This window comes from Rhinatrema bivittatum, chromosome 6 (genome assembly GCF_901001135.1).
Source record: "Rhinatrema bivittatum chromosome 6, aRhiBiv1.1, whole genome shotgun sequence".
Taxonomy (NCBI): Eukaryota; Metazoa; Chordata; class Amphibia; order Gymnophiona; family Rhinatrematidae; genus Rhinatrema; species Rhinatrema bivittatum.
The window spans coordinates 77,177,523-77,195,287 of record NC_042620.1 but is presented as its reverse complement, the minus strand read 5'-3'; the positions used below and the strand labels follow the sequence as shown (position 1 = coordinate 77,195,287).

Genomic DNA, 17,765 nt, shown 5'->3' with positions numbered 1-17,765 from the left:
ATTGGCCTAATCAGAGGCTTGACCTGTAGTAGGCCTCGCATGAAGCATCCCACCAGCGGCTGTGTTGAGATGGGTGATCCATCCATGTCGAGGTGGTAGGCCCCAATAGTGCTGAGGTGGACCCTCACGAGGTGATATTCAGGCCAGTCTTGGAGAGATGTAACATGTAGTCCAGGAGTTTTGAGGTGGAACAGAACGGGTCCAATCCATGTCCCTCACATCAGACTGAGAACCTCTTCCACTTCTGAAAGGTCCTAGACCTGTAAGGTCCTAGACCTTTCAGAAGTGGAAGAGGTTCTCAGTCTGATGTGAGGGACAAGGTCCTAGACCTTTCAGAAGTGGAAGAGGTTCTCAGTCTGATGTGAGGGACATGGATTGGACCCGTTCTGTTCCACCTCAAAACTCCTGGACTACATGTTACATCTCTCCAAGACTGGCCTGAATATCACCTCGTGAGGGTCCACCTCAGCACTATTGGGGCCTACCACCTCGACATGGATGGATCACCCATCTCAACACAGCCGCTGGTGGGATGCTTCATGCGAGGCCTACTACAGGTCAAGCCTCTGATTAGGCCAATGGTGGTATTATGGGACCTCAATGTGGTCTTGGCCCACTTGATGAGAGCTCCATTTGCTAAATTGATTATGCATTTTTGTTCATCGCTCAGGTCTTCATTGTGTTGAAAGATTAAGACATTTTAATAAATGTAACTGCTATGGCAGCATTGGTTGCCCACTTACGTGCGGTGTCCGTGGGGGAGATCTGCAAGGCTGTGACCTGGAGTTCTCTCCATACTTTTGTCGCTCACTACTGGCTGGATAAATGTTAGTCCTCACGAAACCCGCCCACCACCCCATGGAGTTGGGTTTCTTCGGTGTTTGTGTTATTTTTTGGGAATTTTATGTTATGAGACTGAAGAGGGACCCCGCGTGGACCGTGGCATGCTGGGCATGCTCAGTGTGCCAGTCAAAGTTCTAGAAACTTTGACAGAAGTTTTCCATGCCGGGCTACATCTGATGATGTGGAAGAGGAACCTTTCATTTAAGTCGTGAAAGGTTGGGATGGCATAACCTGCCCTGATCCTGATTAGGTCTGAGGAGGTCCCCAGGCTGATTGGCACCTGAAAGGAGAGATCTTGCAGAAGATGGAACCAGATATGCTATGGCCAATACGGCACAATTAGGATCATGGCTCCCCGATCCTGTTGGAGCTTCAAGAAAGTCTCTGACACTAGTGGAAGCAGTAGGTATGCATATAGGAGGGGAAGCAAAGAGATCGTGATCTGGGGTCCCCAGAGGTGGAAGATTCAATCCACTTCCTCCTGTTTGAGGGACCATTTGTGGAGGGCGAAATGAGCAACTCAGAACATCCGCCATCATATTCTCTGCTCCCGGCAAGTACATGGCATGAAGAATTATGCCCTGAGACAGTGCCCAGGACCAGATCTGGACTGTCTACTGACAGAGAAGGCGTGACTCCCATGCCTCCCTGCTTGTTCAGGTACGACATCATCACCTGGCTGTTGGTCTGAATCAAAACTACCTTGTTAGTGTGGCGATCCTGGAAGGTCCACAGAGCGTACCGGATCGCATGGAGCTCCAGGAAGTTTATCTGACATCGCCCTTCCTGAGTGGACCACCGATCCTGGGTGTGAAGATCATCAACATGAGCTCCTCAGCCCAGGCGGGAGGCATCGGTAGTGAGGGTGATCTGCGGGGAAGGAACCTGAAAAAGTATTCCTGATTCCAGATTGGATTGTGTCTCCTACCACGATAAGGCCTCCCGAAATGGCGGTGTGATGCCGATGCATACCCGAAGGTCCTGGGTGACCCAATGCTACTGGAACCATAATGTCCATTGTGCCATGCGCATGTGCAGCCAAGCAAAGGGTATAATATGGACTGTCGCCACCATGTGGCCCAGCAAGCACAGAATCTTGTGTGCAGAGGTCAAGTGACTCCGGGAGATTGCCCCCGCCAGGGACACCAGAGTTAGCGCCCAGTCCCGGAGCAAAAACGCCCTGGCTCGGTATGTATCGAACCTGGCCCCAATGAAATCCATCTATAGGGATGGAACCAGTTGGGATTTCAGGAGTTGATCAGAAACCCAACTGTCTCCAATATCCGAATGGAGGATTGAAGAGACTGCAAGGCTCTGGGCCTGCTGTTGCTCTGGGTGAGCCAGTTGTCCAGGTAGGGGAAGACCTGCACCCGCTGCTTTCTGAGGTAAGCACTCACCATTGCTAGGCACTTTGTGAAAACACAGGGTGCAGACGCTAGGCCGAAGGGCAGTACAGATACTGAAGTGTTCGTCTCCTACCAAGAATCAGAAGTACTTCCAATGTTGGGAAAGATGGCAAAGTGGGCGTAGGCATCTTTTAAGTCGAAGGAGCAAAGCCAGTCCCCCTTCCATAGGAGAGGGATCAGGGCCCCCAGGGAAACCATTTTGAACCGTTCCCTTGCAAGGAATCTATTCAAAGCCCTCAGGTCCAGGATAGGATGGAGGCCTCCTGTTTTCTTGGGAATCATAAAATACCTGTAGTAGTACCCGGTGCCTTGCTGACTTAGCAATATGGGTTTGACAGCTTGAGCCATTATATAGGCAAAGAGCTCTACTCACAGTATTTGTGGTTCGCTGAAAACCCCCATGAAGGGCACAGAGGGGATTTCGGGGGGACCCTGCGGAAGTTCAGTCTGTACCCCCGACAAACGATGGATAGGACCCACTGGTCCGAAATGATTGCCCGCCAGCAGTGTGCAAAGGACTACAGGCAGCCTCCAACAGGAGGGTCATTTGTTGCAGGGACAGGCTGCTGGCCTAAACTCCCTATCAACCAGTCAAAACCCCATGGCGAGCCTCTACTGTGGGGTTGGTTGTGGCTGAGGGGCGCGCAGTTGTTGCATGTGTGCCCTAGGCGTAGCACGCTGCCATCTCGCTTTTCCCGCTGGAGGATAATATTTCCTAGGGCAGTAAAAGGTCAATCTTGAACTCTGTCTTAATAGCTTCTTGCCAAAGGACTGAGAGTTGGAGGTGCTAGCCGACAGATGCTGGAGGGTTTTGTGATAATTCTTCAGCTGTGCCACTGCTTCCTTGATCTTATCTCTGAAGATATTTTCACCAGTACAAGGGAGGTCTGCAATATGCTCCTGCACTTCTGGTCAGAGATCCAAGGCCCAAAGCTAGGCCATGCGGTTGGTGTCTATGCCTGCAGCAGCCCCCCTCGCCACCATTTCAAAAAACATCAAAAGCAGATCGGACCCCGTGCTTGTCACACTCCAATCCCTGCTGAATCATCCTGAAGCTGTTGTGGGAGGCGTTCCACCAGATCTTGAACCTGTTTCCAGAGGTTCCTGGAGTACTGACCCATATACAACTGGTAACATGCAATCCGGTCTGCATGCATGGACCACTGAAACACTTTCTGACCTAGGGCATATCCAGGGTCCTGTGATCGCGACCTGTAGGAGCTGAAGCATGGGTCAATGTCCTCTTAGGTTTCTTGAGAGCAGATTCCACCTCCATGGTCTGATGTGGATGATGGTGGCGCTCAAAACCCATGGTAGGTTGCATCAAGTAAACCGCATCGGTCTTTCGGTTCACTGGGAGGACCGAAATGGGGAGCTCCAATAACCAGATGAACATGTTGGGCCGGTACTGCTACCACCTCCTTAGGGGCACCCACAAATTGCAGGATCTCCAGCATTTTGTGCCTAGAGTCCTGTTCGGTCAAAAGCTGGAAGGGCACCAACTCTGAAATAGCACTCACAAAACTGGCAAATGTCAGGTCTTCTGGTGGAGACTTACGCCTTTCCTCCGGAGGTGAGGGCTCAGAGGGAAAGTCCTTGGAGTCTTCTGAAGAGGATGGGGATGCCTGCCCCTTCCAAAGGTCATAGGGGGCTTCCTCCTCACGCAAAGTGGCCGGGGACACCAGAGGTGAGGCCTCTATGCTGGCCCTAGGCCTAGATCCCAAAGGCACCGGGAGCCCCAAAAATATGGGTGCCGGCACCGGAAGCACCAAGGGAATTGGGGGGCCCACTGGCACCGAACCCGTCGGTTCTTCCTCATCAGAGGAATCAGCCACCGGAATAGCCTCCAGTAGAGGCCGCTTTGGTGCCCCGTGTAGCATCAAGGGTGGTCAGGGTACCGGGATAGACTTGTCAGCAAGGCACCGAGCAGTAAATCCAGTAACTCTAGCAAGGGAGCGAGCATCGATGGAGCCCCCGAAGGAACCGGTGGTTCAATGCCTTGTAGGGCTTGACAGACTGCCAAACATACACAGTGCTCCAACTCCTCCTTGACTGACGACGAGAGGACAGCTTGAGGAGGAGGCGGAACAGAATCCCCATCGGAGTCCCGAAGGGGATCTGTGCCCACCACCGAAACCTGTGGGGATCACCTCGTGTCTTCAGTCTCGATGGAGGGTGGAGCCTTCTCAGACTGGGGCCACTTCAGGGGCAACTCAGATGGTGCCGATGCCTTCCCGAGCTTGGAGCCATGGGAAGATGGCAATCGATGGCGATATTTTCTTGACTTCTCTCAATTCTCGGCCCGGTCCTTCCCCAGACCTGAGGGCGAAGAACCAGACATGGAACAAAAAGAAATAGAACTCGGCGATGGAGAAGACAACACAGGATCAGGGGTCGCCGACTCACATACCCAAAGCATCGATTCCCCTGATGCAGATGTTGAGGGTTCTGACTTTTTGGCACTGAAAAGTTTATCCATTTTGTCAAGATGCAGGCGAGGGCCCTTCGGAGTCATCTGGGCACTGAAGGCGCATTCTCAGATGTCGTGTGATGCCCCCATGCACAAAATACAGACCTCGTGGGGGTCCATATTAGATATGGACCGGGGGCACTGGGGGCATCGGCAAAAAACAAATGATGCCATGGGAAAAAGAACCTGATGCGCAGTCGATGGCCGGCGGATACCAGGAAACGGCCCTGTTGGTAATTGACCGCGAACAACGTAAAAATTTAACGGTGATGTCTAGCCACTAATCCCAGGAGCAGAGGGACCCGGCGCAACCAGAAAGAAAAGAGAAGAAAGAGTTTTCCACAAAAATAGCCGCAAGCTCAACAGCAGCGATGCGAAAGCCTCACGGAAAAAGAGAGACTGAAGAGGGACCCTGCGTGGATAGTGGCATGCTGGGCATGCTCAGTGTACCAGTCAAAGTTCTAGAAACTTTGACAGAAATTTTCTGTGCTGGGCTCCATCTGATGATGTCACCCATGTGTGAGGACTACCATCCTGCTTGTCCTAGGAGAACAGTAACAATAAAACTTTTTTTTTTTTTTCCAAAGCTAAACATTTTTGATAGTCCCTTATTTAGAGCACCACACCTGGGATTCAGACATTTTTTTAATACTCAGTTTTCAGCTTCTGGTAGTCAAAAAATCATTGTAAATACGCCAAAAGTCTCTGTGTGTTGAATGAGTTTGAAATCCAGAACAATTTATTTTTCCAAATCACTTCCACCATTTGAGGACAATTTTCATAGCAGTCCAGCTGTGTATAAAAGGATTTGCACAGCTGAACAGACTTTTTTTTAATATTGCTCACCTCGATGTGGGGAAATCACGCACGAACTTTCAGAACAGGGGGGAAGGGGTTACCCTTCGCCACATTAAATAGCGCACACGGATTTCATACACATCGGTTTACAGTGAAATCTGCCCGCAGACAACGCAGGTGCAAAGCTGGGGGCGATTTTCAAAGAGAAAGCAAGCTCACTGTTTCCCTTTCAAAATTAGCTACAAAGTCCAGGGGTTCTTGCAGCTAAGTGGGTATTTTTTTTTTATTTTAATTTTAATTGTCACTTTTGAGATTTTTGAGGGGAGTTTGTTGTACTCGTTACGGTTTCATTTTGAAACAAAACATTGAGAACCAAGTCTCAGAGCATCCTCTCTGTAAACTGTCCACATTCTTAGGAGGACATTTCTCAAAAGCCACTTACCCAGGTTTGAAAACTGTCCATTCTGTAACATTTACCACTGGGAAAAATGCCCGGGCTCAGAGGCGGGGATTAGGACGGGGGAGGCAACAACGCACGTGGCTCTGCAGTTTCAAAACCAGGTTCTTGTGGCCTGGTTTGGCCTCTGTTGGAAACAGGATGCTGGGCTTGATGGACCTTTGGTCTGACCCGGCATGGCAATTTCTTATGTTCTTAAAACTGTGCAAGGAAAAAAAGAATCCACAGGAAAAACGGATGCAAATCTGTGCTGGGGCGAAAAGTCCCCGCCTGCACCAGTTTCCTAAGGGGAAGTAAAGTCAGTAAGGGAAAAAGCAAGCACAGACTATGCAACAATGCAGGCACTTTTCAGATTTGTTCCCCCTAGAACAGCAAAGCTGCCAGCATGGGTTAGAAGAACCACAAAACAGTTCTGCAGCTCTCAGGAGAAGAACGCTCTCACCCACCACCATCGAAAAGGGAAGATGCATAAAGAACACAGTACATTAGTCAATATCTGGTAGATTTTAAAACCCCTACACATGCTGAAGCTGGGGGATATGTGCAGGACTCGGCGCAGCATGCGCCGCGCAGATTTTAAAACTAGCTTGGGTACCTGCGTATCTCCCACTACGCGCACAAATCATACAACTTAAAAACGGGGCAAGTCGTGGGCGGGCCGAGTCTGTAAAATGAGGACACTGCGTAAGTACTGCCACGCACAAGCACATGCCGGGAGTCCCCTACCTTATAAAATTGCGCACACGTGTACGCATGATTAGCCAATTTTATAACACACAAGCGGGTTATACAATTGCCGCGTCCATGTGCCCGCGCCGGCAAGTGCGCACACATGTACGCCTGCTTGAGGGTCTTAAGATTCACCTCTGTAGACATTAAAAGATATAGAGCAATCTTAATGCGGCTTTTCCGCTTTACGAGAAAATGAAAGTTTGCCAGAGAGAGAAAACACAAGAGCGGGAAACAGAATCCGATTCCACACAGGAAAGGTTTGTGTCTAGTTAACTCCAGCATCTCAATTCAAACCATAAATACAACTAGAAAAGGAAAAAATTTAAACAGAGCACTGCCAAAAACGTTTTTTAGTGGGAAGACATATTTCTTTGTACTTCACACTGGTGAGTGAAATTTTCTGAATAATGCAGCACTGTGACAGATGATGCATTCCCAAGGATTCATCAAAGGGGCATTTGCAGCCTTTACTTCAGACTGGAAAGTTTCATCCAAAGACTGTTATTCACTCAGTCATTCTTATGATCATTTTAACTGCTGCGAAAATGTAGCATAGCTCCAAATAAGATCACACTTTTAATCCCCCTTTCCTGTTTTAAACCCAATAAAAAAAATGTTTTATAAGCCAGGAAATCTTTTGTACCAGCAAGCTGTAAAGTGAAAAAAAAACAAAACCCCCAAGCTCAGCACCAATGCTACTACACAGAGGATCCAGGTTCAAATCCAGGACCCAGATTTTTAATCCTCAAGCTGTCTGAGGAGCTGCAGAGACAACATCAACAGCCCCCACTTCATGGCAATAACTGCTGGGAGGCACGAGTGCACACGAACACGGTGATCTAAAGAGAGCCATCGTCTGTGCTTCTCTGCTACAGACCATCACCTTGTCAGAAGAAGGAGAGGGGCTCCAACAGGTTAGGAATCACCCCGAGCCTGTGAATGAAGGCGGCTTGTGATAACTATGAAGCCCCACAGGCAGCAGTGAAAGGCTGCTGACAGACAAGAAGAATGGATTTTAAAAACGTCCAGAAACAAAGATTAAAATGCATGTTTCTCACTATCAAACAGCTCTCAACTAATCTACTGCTTTCAGCAGTACTCTCACAGCAGTTAAGAGATCAAACAAACACCCAACCGAGAAGTCATCTGTGTTCATGAACAACTGAAGAGTGGACTTAAGAAAAATTCCATTTTATCTATTTATTTATTTTTAATTTTTATATACCGATGTTCCTGTATATGATACATATCGCACCGGTTTACATATAAACTGAACAATCGCCGTGAGGCGGGTACAAAAACATGAGGTATAATGAACAAAAAAGGCAACAAAGAACATTTGGTACAATAGAAATATACTGAGGTATAATATAAACATTGGGCTATAAAGGATGAAACCTCAAAATGAACTTAGGGGAATGCCATGCTAATGGGAAATACTGCCATGCTAATGGGAAATACTGCCATGCTAATGGGATGCTAATGCCATTAGTATTTCCCATGCTAATGGGAAATACATTTTATTTATTTAGATCTATTGTTATACCGCATACTCATGCAAATATCATAGCGGTATACAAATATAGACCACATACATAAGTTTACAGATAACATACATTAAAATTCAACATTTAACATTTCCAGTTTAAAACTGACTAATGGCTCAGGGGAGCAATGCTCGATTTTAACAAAGGGCTGCATTCTTTATCTCTGTTTCTGGGACTTCTAAAGATTTTCATTTCCAAATTCAAGCTGGAACAACCACGTTCTTAAGAATTTTTTTTTTTTTTTAATGTGGGGGTCTCTGTCTGGATTCTCATATGTTCGGGCATGTTATTCCAAGTGACTGGACCAGCCACTGAGAAAGCAAGGTCTCTTATCTCACCAATGTGTGCCTGTCTGATGGGAGGAATTTCTAAAAATTCCCTAGTGTGCGAGGAAAGAGATCAAGATGGAACATATACTCTCAAAGCTGCACCTAACCAGGGAGCATTTGTATTGCTGATCAGTTTGTGCATTAAAGTCAAAACTTTGCACTCAGTCTGCGCTTGGACAGGGAACCAGTGCAGCACTATCAGAGCTGAAGTAATATGATCAAATTCTCTACCACTAGCAAGTAGCCTAGCGGCTGAATTTTGGAGCAGTACAGAGGCCGCAATGAAGATTAAGGGGGTCCATTTACTAAGCGGATCGCACACGATAAGGGATGTTTCGCATGCGAAAAGTCCCTTATCGCGTGCAATACCAGGATGGGAGCAGAGTCGGGGCGGCGTCAGCCCCGGAAGAGGAAGAGTCGGGGTGGCACCGGGGCTGACGCTGCGAAGACTGCGCCGACTGCGAAAGGTAAGCACCTTTATCGCTGTCAGTTTCGCCGGCACCGCGGAGGTACGATTGCTGCCGGCTAGCGCAGGACCACCCCCAGCTTCGCCCCCCTCCCGCCCCGTTACCGCGGGATTCACTATGCCTTGTGGCATTTGTGAATCCAGCCCTTAGGGAGTCTCAAAAACACAGAATTACAGTAATCCATGCTCCATAGGAGCAAAGATTGAATACCAAGCGAAAATCTGCCACATCCAAAAATGGTTTTAGATGCCTCGGCATCTGAAGTTTATAATAGCCTGTGTGAATCAGATTGTTAATATGCACAGACAGGGAGAGCTGGGACTCTACCAGGATCCCAAGATCTCTGACAGTTGCTGGTAGAGGAATGCAGAATACCCACATTCTCAATAAGATAATTTCTGATTTGGCCAGATTCAGAATTAAGCGATTCTGTGACATCCATTTTCCTAAATAAATCTTTAGATATTCTATTGTAGCAGTAAGGGAACCTTTGATGGGTATAAAGAATTGTATGTTGTCTGCGTCACGAAAGAAATTCAGACCCAGTCCTGCAAGCAATTTGCACAGTGGGATTAGACAGATATTATTAAACAGTATCACAGACCACGAAAAGCCCGGAGGTACTCCTGTATGGACGTCCTGCCCCTGGGATGAGCTATCCCCAATTTGAATCTGTTACGATCTATCATTTGGGAAAGAGGGAAACCATGCTAGGGGTTGGCCAACTTTTATTGCCCTGAAAATAAGAAAAAAACAAAACGTGTGATTAGGAATAACGAAAAGGTGACCCAAGAATAAAACCAAAAGGAAGCAACAGAAACAAGCAACTCTGACTGGCAGCGTTGCTTAAACAGGGTCTGTTGATGTTCCAGTGCAGGGATGCAGGCCTAATACTGAAGGTCAACCAGGAGAGCAAATAATGTGCAACATATGTCCCTGAGTACATCTTTAGCAGGGCCTGCCGAGCTCCGCCACTCCACTGGTGCAGAGAACAAAGGAATGTGCCGGCCCGTTGACCTGACCAGAAGGCAGCCAACGAACCCAAATGTATGGGAGCACAAAAAGCAAAGAGAAAACGAGCCAGGAACACGATCGGCTTCGTCTGCTCTAAAACAGCAACACAGGATATGAGCACATCCTGGCTGACTGAATACAAGTCATTTTAGATTTTTCTGGACATGGAACACTTAATGTTAAACATTCCTTTTCATTCTACACCAAATCCATGGCCCTCCTCCTCCAGACCTCATTCGGAAAACATTTTTGTTTTGCGACTAAATGCATGTCAGCTATAACCCAAAGCAACGCTTTAAATCTATCCTGCACATCTTTCATTCCTTGAACCCAGCACCATCTTTATCCAGTGGGCTGGCAGAACCAACGAAAGCTTCAGAGTGTTCCCTTCATTACCGCTTTCGCCACATCTCCCAGGACTGAAAACAGCACCAGTTATTATTCTATGCTTTTCATATCTACCAGACAAAAATGGATTTAAGAAAAAAAACCAGAAAGGTATGTAAATAAGTGTCAAGTCTGGGGCAAAGAAGCATTTTTGCATAGAGGAACCCCTTCCAGCTAAACTCGACTGCGTCGGTGTTGCAAGCTGGAAAATGATATTCTTTCCAACAGGCAAACTGTAGCCAGAATAAGATTAACAAACAACATCCTTTTGTGCAAGAGCTCTCAGGATGATGTCAAGCCAGCAATGTCTCACGTAGCTTTTGCTCTCTGTCGCAGGCTGATGAAAATCTGCTTCACTATCCAAGATAAAGGCAAAAAGGCTGAAAACTTATTTGGCCACGTCTCACTACACAAGAAAGTGAGAGGACGACATCCAAAACCACGTCACCACGTGACAAAATGTTGAGATAAATGTTCAGCTTCGGAAACACTCTTGACCATGGGATCAACACATGTCAAATCTGAAGGCATGACAGGTCTTAAAACTCCATACTACAAAAGAGAAGATCTTACTTGCAATAAAAAAAAATAAAGTCAGACACTTTTACCATCATTCTTCTTTGCTGTGCAGGCCATCACCAAGGTGAGGCCCAAAATGCTAGTGGACCTCCTGCCACAACAGAGAAGAGAATGAACGGAAAGTTTGAAGACGCGTGACTTGTAATAAAAAAAAAAAAAAAACACAACTACTGGGGAAAACGATAAGGAGAATTAAGAGATGTTCTAACAGTACTGCCGACTCCTGCCACAAGCACCATACTACATAAATAAAGCTGAATAGGAAACCAGATACTAGTCACATTAGCCTTTGCCAGTAAGACAACTTTGGTTATACTCATTCTTAGAATCAGAAAAGCAAAACCTCGAAACAATTTACCCTGGCTTTGTTCCTGTATAAGGTGTTTATCATCTCCTTTGGTGAGCACCTAATGCCTGGAGGGCTAGCACATGTCTAACAGCCTGGAAACTTAGACAAAAACCCCCACACTGGTCACATATCTGAGACTTGCCAACACATCTACAAAGCTTGACATTTTTCATCTTTGAGGTCTCCAGTTTTACTCAAAGGGTACCCCCAACAACAAATTCAACACGCCCTCCGAAATGCGGTTATCGTGCAAATGCCTAGGCTTTGTCACAAATGAAAGGCAAGTCAAGATCAGAAGATCAAGATCAGAAGTCAAGATAGATTGTAACAGATTCAAATTGGGGATAGCTCATCCCAGGGGCAGGACGTCCATACAGGAGTACCTCCGGGCTTTTCGTGGTCTGTGATACTGTTTAATAATATCTGTCTAATCCCACTGTGCAAATTGCTTGCAGGACTGGGTTTGAATTTCTTTCTTGACGCAGACAACATACAATTCTTTGTACTCATCAAAGGTTCCCTTACTGCTACAATAGAATATCTAAAGATTTATTTAGGAAAATGGATGTCACAGAATCGCTTAATTCTGAATCTGGCCAAATCAGAAATTATCTTATTGAGAATGAAGGGGTCACCCGAGAATGTGGGTATTCTGCATTCCTCTATGGAATTCCTCTATGCAGAAGCCTAAAAAACGGAGAAGGGTCCCTGGGCTACAAGCAGCCGACACCACCAGCTTTTACTTCATGGCATTCTTGCCCCTGTTCTTCTCCTAGCAAAGAACCGGAGGTTCAGGCAGAAAATTCTTATAAAGTGAAGAGGGAAGCACGAGCTCTCCAGATCAAAAACACGACCTCTATTATATGTAAAAAAAAAAATAAAACAATTAAAAAAAATAAAATAAAGGTGAGGGGGAAAAAAAAATGAAACCAGGATCTTCTTACCTTCCGCGTTACTGCTGGATCGAGGTAACCCTTTAGTTTCTGGATATACGTATGTGGCGGGTTCTTCACTTGGAACCTCTCCTGTAAGGAAACACAATAATTGTGCTGTGAGGAAGAATACCACGAGAGTATGTTTTAGCCTGAGAACCACGACAGCTTACAGCTACGACACAAATCTAGTAAAGATTCTGCAATGGTGGAGTAAGATATGCCTTGATCTCACTGCTGGCAGGATAGACCATAATTTTAAATATGGTTAGGACGCGAAGGCCAAATTGTCACTCAAAACATATAGCTAGGAGCAAGCATTTTCCGCTGAGGTTTATACCCACAATTTATAAGGAATGCCTGCTACTTCTGGAAATTTTACATAATTAGCAACTGAAAAGAATAAAGAAGAAATCTCTTGCAAATTTAAGGCCATATCCAGCAAAAAAACAAAAAAAAAAATCCCCAAGTGTACAAAAATGAGAGAAAATTATAATACAGGGCCTCTGAAATGCACCAAAATTTGTTTTCAAAATAAATACAATTAAAAAAAAAAAAACATAAAAGGAAACCTATCCAAAAATCAGCTTTGGTCAGCTTTTCCAAATTTTAAAACAATTATGCAACCTTTTTGAGATTGTAAAAAAAATGAAAAAAGATTTTGCCTCAAATCTAATGTACTGTTTTAGAAAATGTGTATATATGGAGCACTTATCTTTATTAGTTTTTTTTCCTCTAACACATCTACTCCCTCTACCCCACAATCCATGTTCCCTCATGCAGGAGACATACCAGGCATCCCAATTCAGACAACCTCCAGGATTATGCAGGAGTGCCTGCTATGGCGACTATCTTCATGTCTCACCAGGCAAAGCTTAACTGGAAGGCACCTCCTGTTTAACTGCAAGACTGAGACTGAATGCAAACTAGTTCCAATAGAAAATGCAACTGTGAGTTGCCTAAATGAAAAACACAAAAAACCCTTTTCAAGTGCCACTGAGTGCTGGAGTTCTGCAGGGCCTTGTTGAATCTGATGCAGCACTTACTATGGTACATTAGCATCCAGCTGTCATAAAAGATGGGTCAAAAACACTATTTGTGTTGGCTAATTATAGCTGCTGACATGCCAGCTGCATCCAAAATATAAATATATGACTAAAAGGGTTTAAATCTATTAAAAATGGCTTTTTTTTTTTTTGCATTAATTCACATTCTGTTTACCCTTTTGTCAGTCAGAACCTGTAAGGCACTACTCTGCATGGAGACTATCCAAGATAACAGATTCAAGCCAGAAGATGCATCAACTGCACTTATTCTCATGCCTCTACCTCTTCATGTAACAGTTCTTCCTGTCCAGTTAGAGCACTTCTCCAGCAAGTTATGATTTAAAATTCACATTTCAGTAGTCTTCTTTAATATAATATATTGGCCTCTCTCTATATAGCAGTATATAGACCAACAGGTTCTGTACAGACTAGTCGTGTACCCAATTGACAGTAAGAAAACTTCACATGCTGTTACACTCTAGAGCAGTCAAGGCTTGTAGGATATAACATAGCAGTAACACATTAGATGGGATTCACAGCAGTTTGAAGAACTTCTCTTCTAGATGAAGAAAGAGCTATTGCTCATTTCTCCACTATGCAATGGTTTGTGAAAATATACATGAAACCCCATGTTGCTGCTTTGCATAACTCTTCCACAGGGTAAGCCTTTTCTGTATATCAAGACGAGGGTGCTTGGAGATGACTGAGAAGTTTTAGTAGTACAAGATCTAGAGATGGAAGTCTAAGAAGCTGGTAAACCCTTCTTACCAACACCGTACAAGATGAATAGTTGTTCAAATTTCCTTGAACATTTCAGCCGTTCCAGATAATACCACATTGGCTTGAATATAAGACAGGGTTTATTTGTTTCTTTTTAAAATTTGTTTCCAAAACTTACCTCACCTTGTTTTCTCAGCCTAGAAGAGTAAGCCATTGGTGGCGGGGGCAGAGGAAGCCATGTCCTGTCAGAATAGGCGCCAGCATCCTGCCAGGCCTGGCAGGAAAAGAGGCCACATCCACATCTGACCAGGCCCAACCGGGGAAGGAATCATCAGTGTTATCCCAGTGTCCTGCTGAGCTTGGCAAGAAGAGACACCGACTATTTAAAAATCACACTAGACTTAGCAAGGGAAGAAGTCATTGGTGCTGCACCCAAGCCCAGCAGGAGAACAGGATCCATTGGCTCCCAGCAGTCTGGACTGGGGACGAGGCTGCCCTTGTCTGCACCAAAGAATTTATACCACATTAGCCCAAACATAAGGGAGTTGTCTTATATTCAGGATAAAACATATGATCCAGTGAGCAAAATTTCACATCTGTAAGATTCTTCAACTTTGGACAAAAACTGGTTGAAACAGTTTCTTGTTTAATTAAAAAAGACAGCCTTAGGAACATAAAACTTGGAGAAGTTCTCAAAAACATCTGGTCAGGAAATTGCAGAAAAGGTGACACTGAGGGTGACACTTTCAGTTTGCTCCCTCTCTTTGAGAAAATTGCTTAATGGTCATAAAATATAGAGAACGTTATAACCATGAGTTTAAATGGAGGCTCTATAAGGGATTCGGCATAGTATTTAAACCCTCAAAAAGACAGTGGCCTTAATATCTTAGGCCTCTGCAAATTCACCATATCCAGATGAGAAGATAAAAATATCAAGACCACCAATCAAACCTCAGATATTAGAACCACATGAACCTTTGGCGTACTAACTTTAGGACTAAGTCTAGGTCCTTAACCAAAAAAAGTCCAATGTTTAAGAGGCTTTGAGATCCTGATGAGCCCCTCTCTGCATCACAGGGCAAATCGTCTTCAGAAATCATAGAAAGCCTTCCTTGCCCTCAATATACCTTAAAACATTCTATCAGAACAGCCCTTGGATTTCAGGGGGGCTCTCTTCCACATCCAGAAACTCTGAATTGGGATGAAGAAGGGGGGCCTTGTTAGACAATGTCTGCAACTTCTGATAGTCTTGAGAAGTTCTTCCAGAGCAAGGCGACATATGTGCAAGCCAACAGGACTGCAGAAAAGGATGTTTGGTGCGGAGGGGGGAGAACTACTGTTGGCTTTGGCTACATTTCAGAGAATTGTCTGAACCTGCGGTTCCTCTCGTACTGAGCAGGATTACTATCAGAGTTCCATTTTTCTGAGACCTTTAAGATTTGTTCGTGTGTTTCAGGCTAGTTTAGACTTACTGTCAGAGCTTTATGTAAAGCTCTTCACAAAGGGGTAGATTTTAAGAAAGTGCGCCTTCGCGTACTTTTGTTGGCGCACCAGGTGCAAACAAAAGTACGCTTGATTTTAGTAGATACGCGCGTAGCCGCGCGTATCAGCTAAAATCCAGGATTGGCGCGCGCAAGGCTGCCGATGTCGTGTAGCCGGCGCGCACCGAGCCGCGCAGCCTGCCGCCGTTCCCTCGGAGGGAACTCCCTTTCGCCCTCCCCTCACCTTCCCCTCCCTTCCTCTATTTAACCCACCCCCCCCGGCCCTATCTAGACCCCCCCCCCCCCTACCTTTGTCGGGGGATTTACGCCTCCCGGAGGGAGAAGTAAATCCCCGCGGGCTGCTAGCGCGCCAAGACGCGACCTGGGGGCGGTTCCGGAGGGCGCGGCCACGCCCCGGACCGCCCCAGGCCGAAACCACGCCCCCGGGCCGCCCCTGAAACGCCGCGCCGATCCGACACACCCCCGACACGCCCCCCTCGAAAAACCTCGGGACTTACGCGAGTCCCGGGGCTCTGCGCGTGCGCCGGTAGGCCTATGGAACATAGGCGCACCGGCGCGCAAGGCCCTGCTCGCATAAATCCGGGCGGATTTACGCGAGCAGGGCTTTTAAAATCCGCCCCAAAGCTTATAAGGCAGATGGAAGCAAAACTGGCTGTAGAAAAGGGAGTGGGAGATGGCATTTGAGCAGGAAGTCTGAGGGGACACCACTTTCTATGTATATCTTTTGGGAGGGCTTTTTCTTGCTGAAGTCCTAAAATTGCTGACTGTCAGATTTTGTGTTTTAAAACAAGGTTGCAGCAGACAAACGGGAAGCTCGTAATTGCAAACACAAAGGAAGAAAAATCGCACTACAAGCACCTGCCATATCGCCAAGCCTGTTTCCACTGCCGACTCTTCCTATGCCTGCCATAGCACAAGCTGAAGCTGTGCTATGGCAGGCAATTTGGGAAATCAAACGCAGATCTTCCACTGCCACAGAGTTATGGGGCCCAAACTTACTTTTCTGTAGGTTGCACATCCTGCCCCCAAGATGGCAGTCATACAAGAGATGAAGGACAGCTCATCTTACTTTTAGGAACAAACTGGAATGAGGCTGGGCTTCCTCCTTCGACAACTTCCTCCATGCAATCATCTCACCAATATATTTAAAGCAAGAATATAGCATGAATATAGAGTGGACTCGAGAAGAGTTAAGTAGACATCTATAATTTCAACAATATGTAAAAATGCATCTGATGCAAAAGGAAGGTGATTTATGAACAAGACCAAGAGAGGAAGCCGAGCCAAGAAGTGGGTAAACTGATATTTTAAAGAATCTAGCTGCTTTTATTTATTTACAAATGAGTTTGGTAGCCTCAGCATTCAGAGGATAAGTGTTCACTTCACAAGAACCACTTGTAATTCTCAGAAGCATGGAAACCCACACTAGAGTTGTTTGGACATTTACTTACAGTTCTGCTTACCCAAGCAAGGTTGAGTATTTCATGTTTAGGCCTTCATTAAAAGGTTGAGAGACACTGTAAAGCTTACAACACTGTATAAACCCTGAACTGCAACTGATTAACAGCCTCCGAAGCTCAAAGTATCAGAACTATCACCAGCAACGCTCAAGCAGCTAAAGAAACTGTGGCCCAAGTAAGAAGATAAGCAATGTTTAAAAATGGCTTCTTATTTAAAAAAAAGAAAAAAAAATATCCCTCGCTACATCAGGAAACATTCAGGGTACTAAATTAGCCTAATAATAACTTCAAGAAAGACAACAAATGAACCAATTAGGAAAACAAAAAAACAAACACAGAATACTAAAGAGCCTAATTTTGCATGTCATGGGCTGCTACTGTCGGAAACCAGAAGTTAACTGTCTTCTCAGGCTCCAGTGTAACCATGGTACAGCACGTGTTAGGCGGACAATGCTGTCTGGCCCGGATCTTATTTTACGTTACAATGCCAGAGCTGTTGGTAGTACTACACCCTGATGGGGTGCGCTGCAGTGAATCACAGCACTGGAGATGAATTATGCATGTACCAGTTAGCTATGACTGAGGCTGCCTCTTAGAATCTAAAAGTTTAAAAAAAAAAAAAAGAGAAACCCCAAACTCCCACGTGGAATACATGACAAGATTTCTGAACAATGTTTCAGTGCAGAATGGCAATGATCGAGCTGAACTGCCTCAGAAAAGCCGACTC

General features: G+C 45.7%; 1 protein-coding gene across 4 annotated transcripts in view; it reads right to left on the bottom strand.

The window, feature by feature from the left end:
* FMNL2 (formin like 2) overlaps nucleotides 1-17,765 on the bottom strand; it is a 425,422-nt gene that overhangs the window by 163,505 nt on the left and 244,152 nt on the right. For all 4 annotated transcript variants that reach the window (XM_029605500.1, XM_029605502.1, XM_029605499.1 and 1 more), the window contains exon 3: nucleotides 12,323-12,403. In XM_029605500.1, coding sequence (XP_029461360.1) covers nucleotides 12,323-12,403 — 81 coding nt within the window. The remainder of the gene's footprint in view (nucleotides 1-12,322; nucleotides 12,404-17,765) is intronic.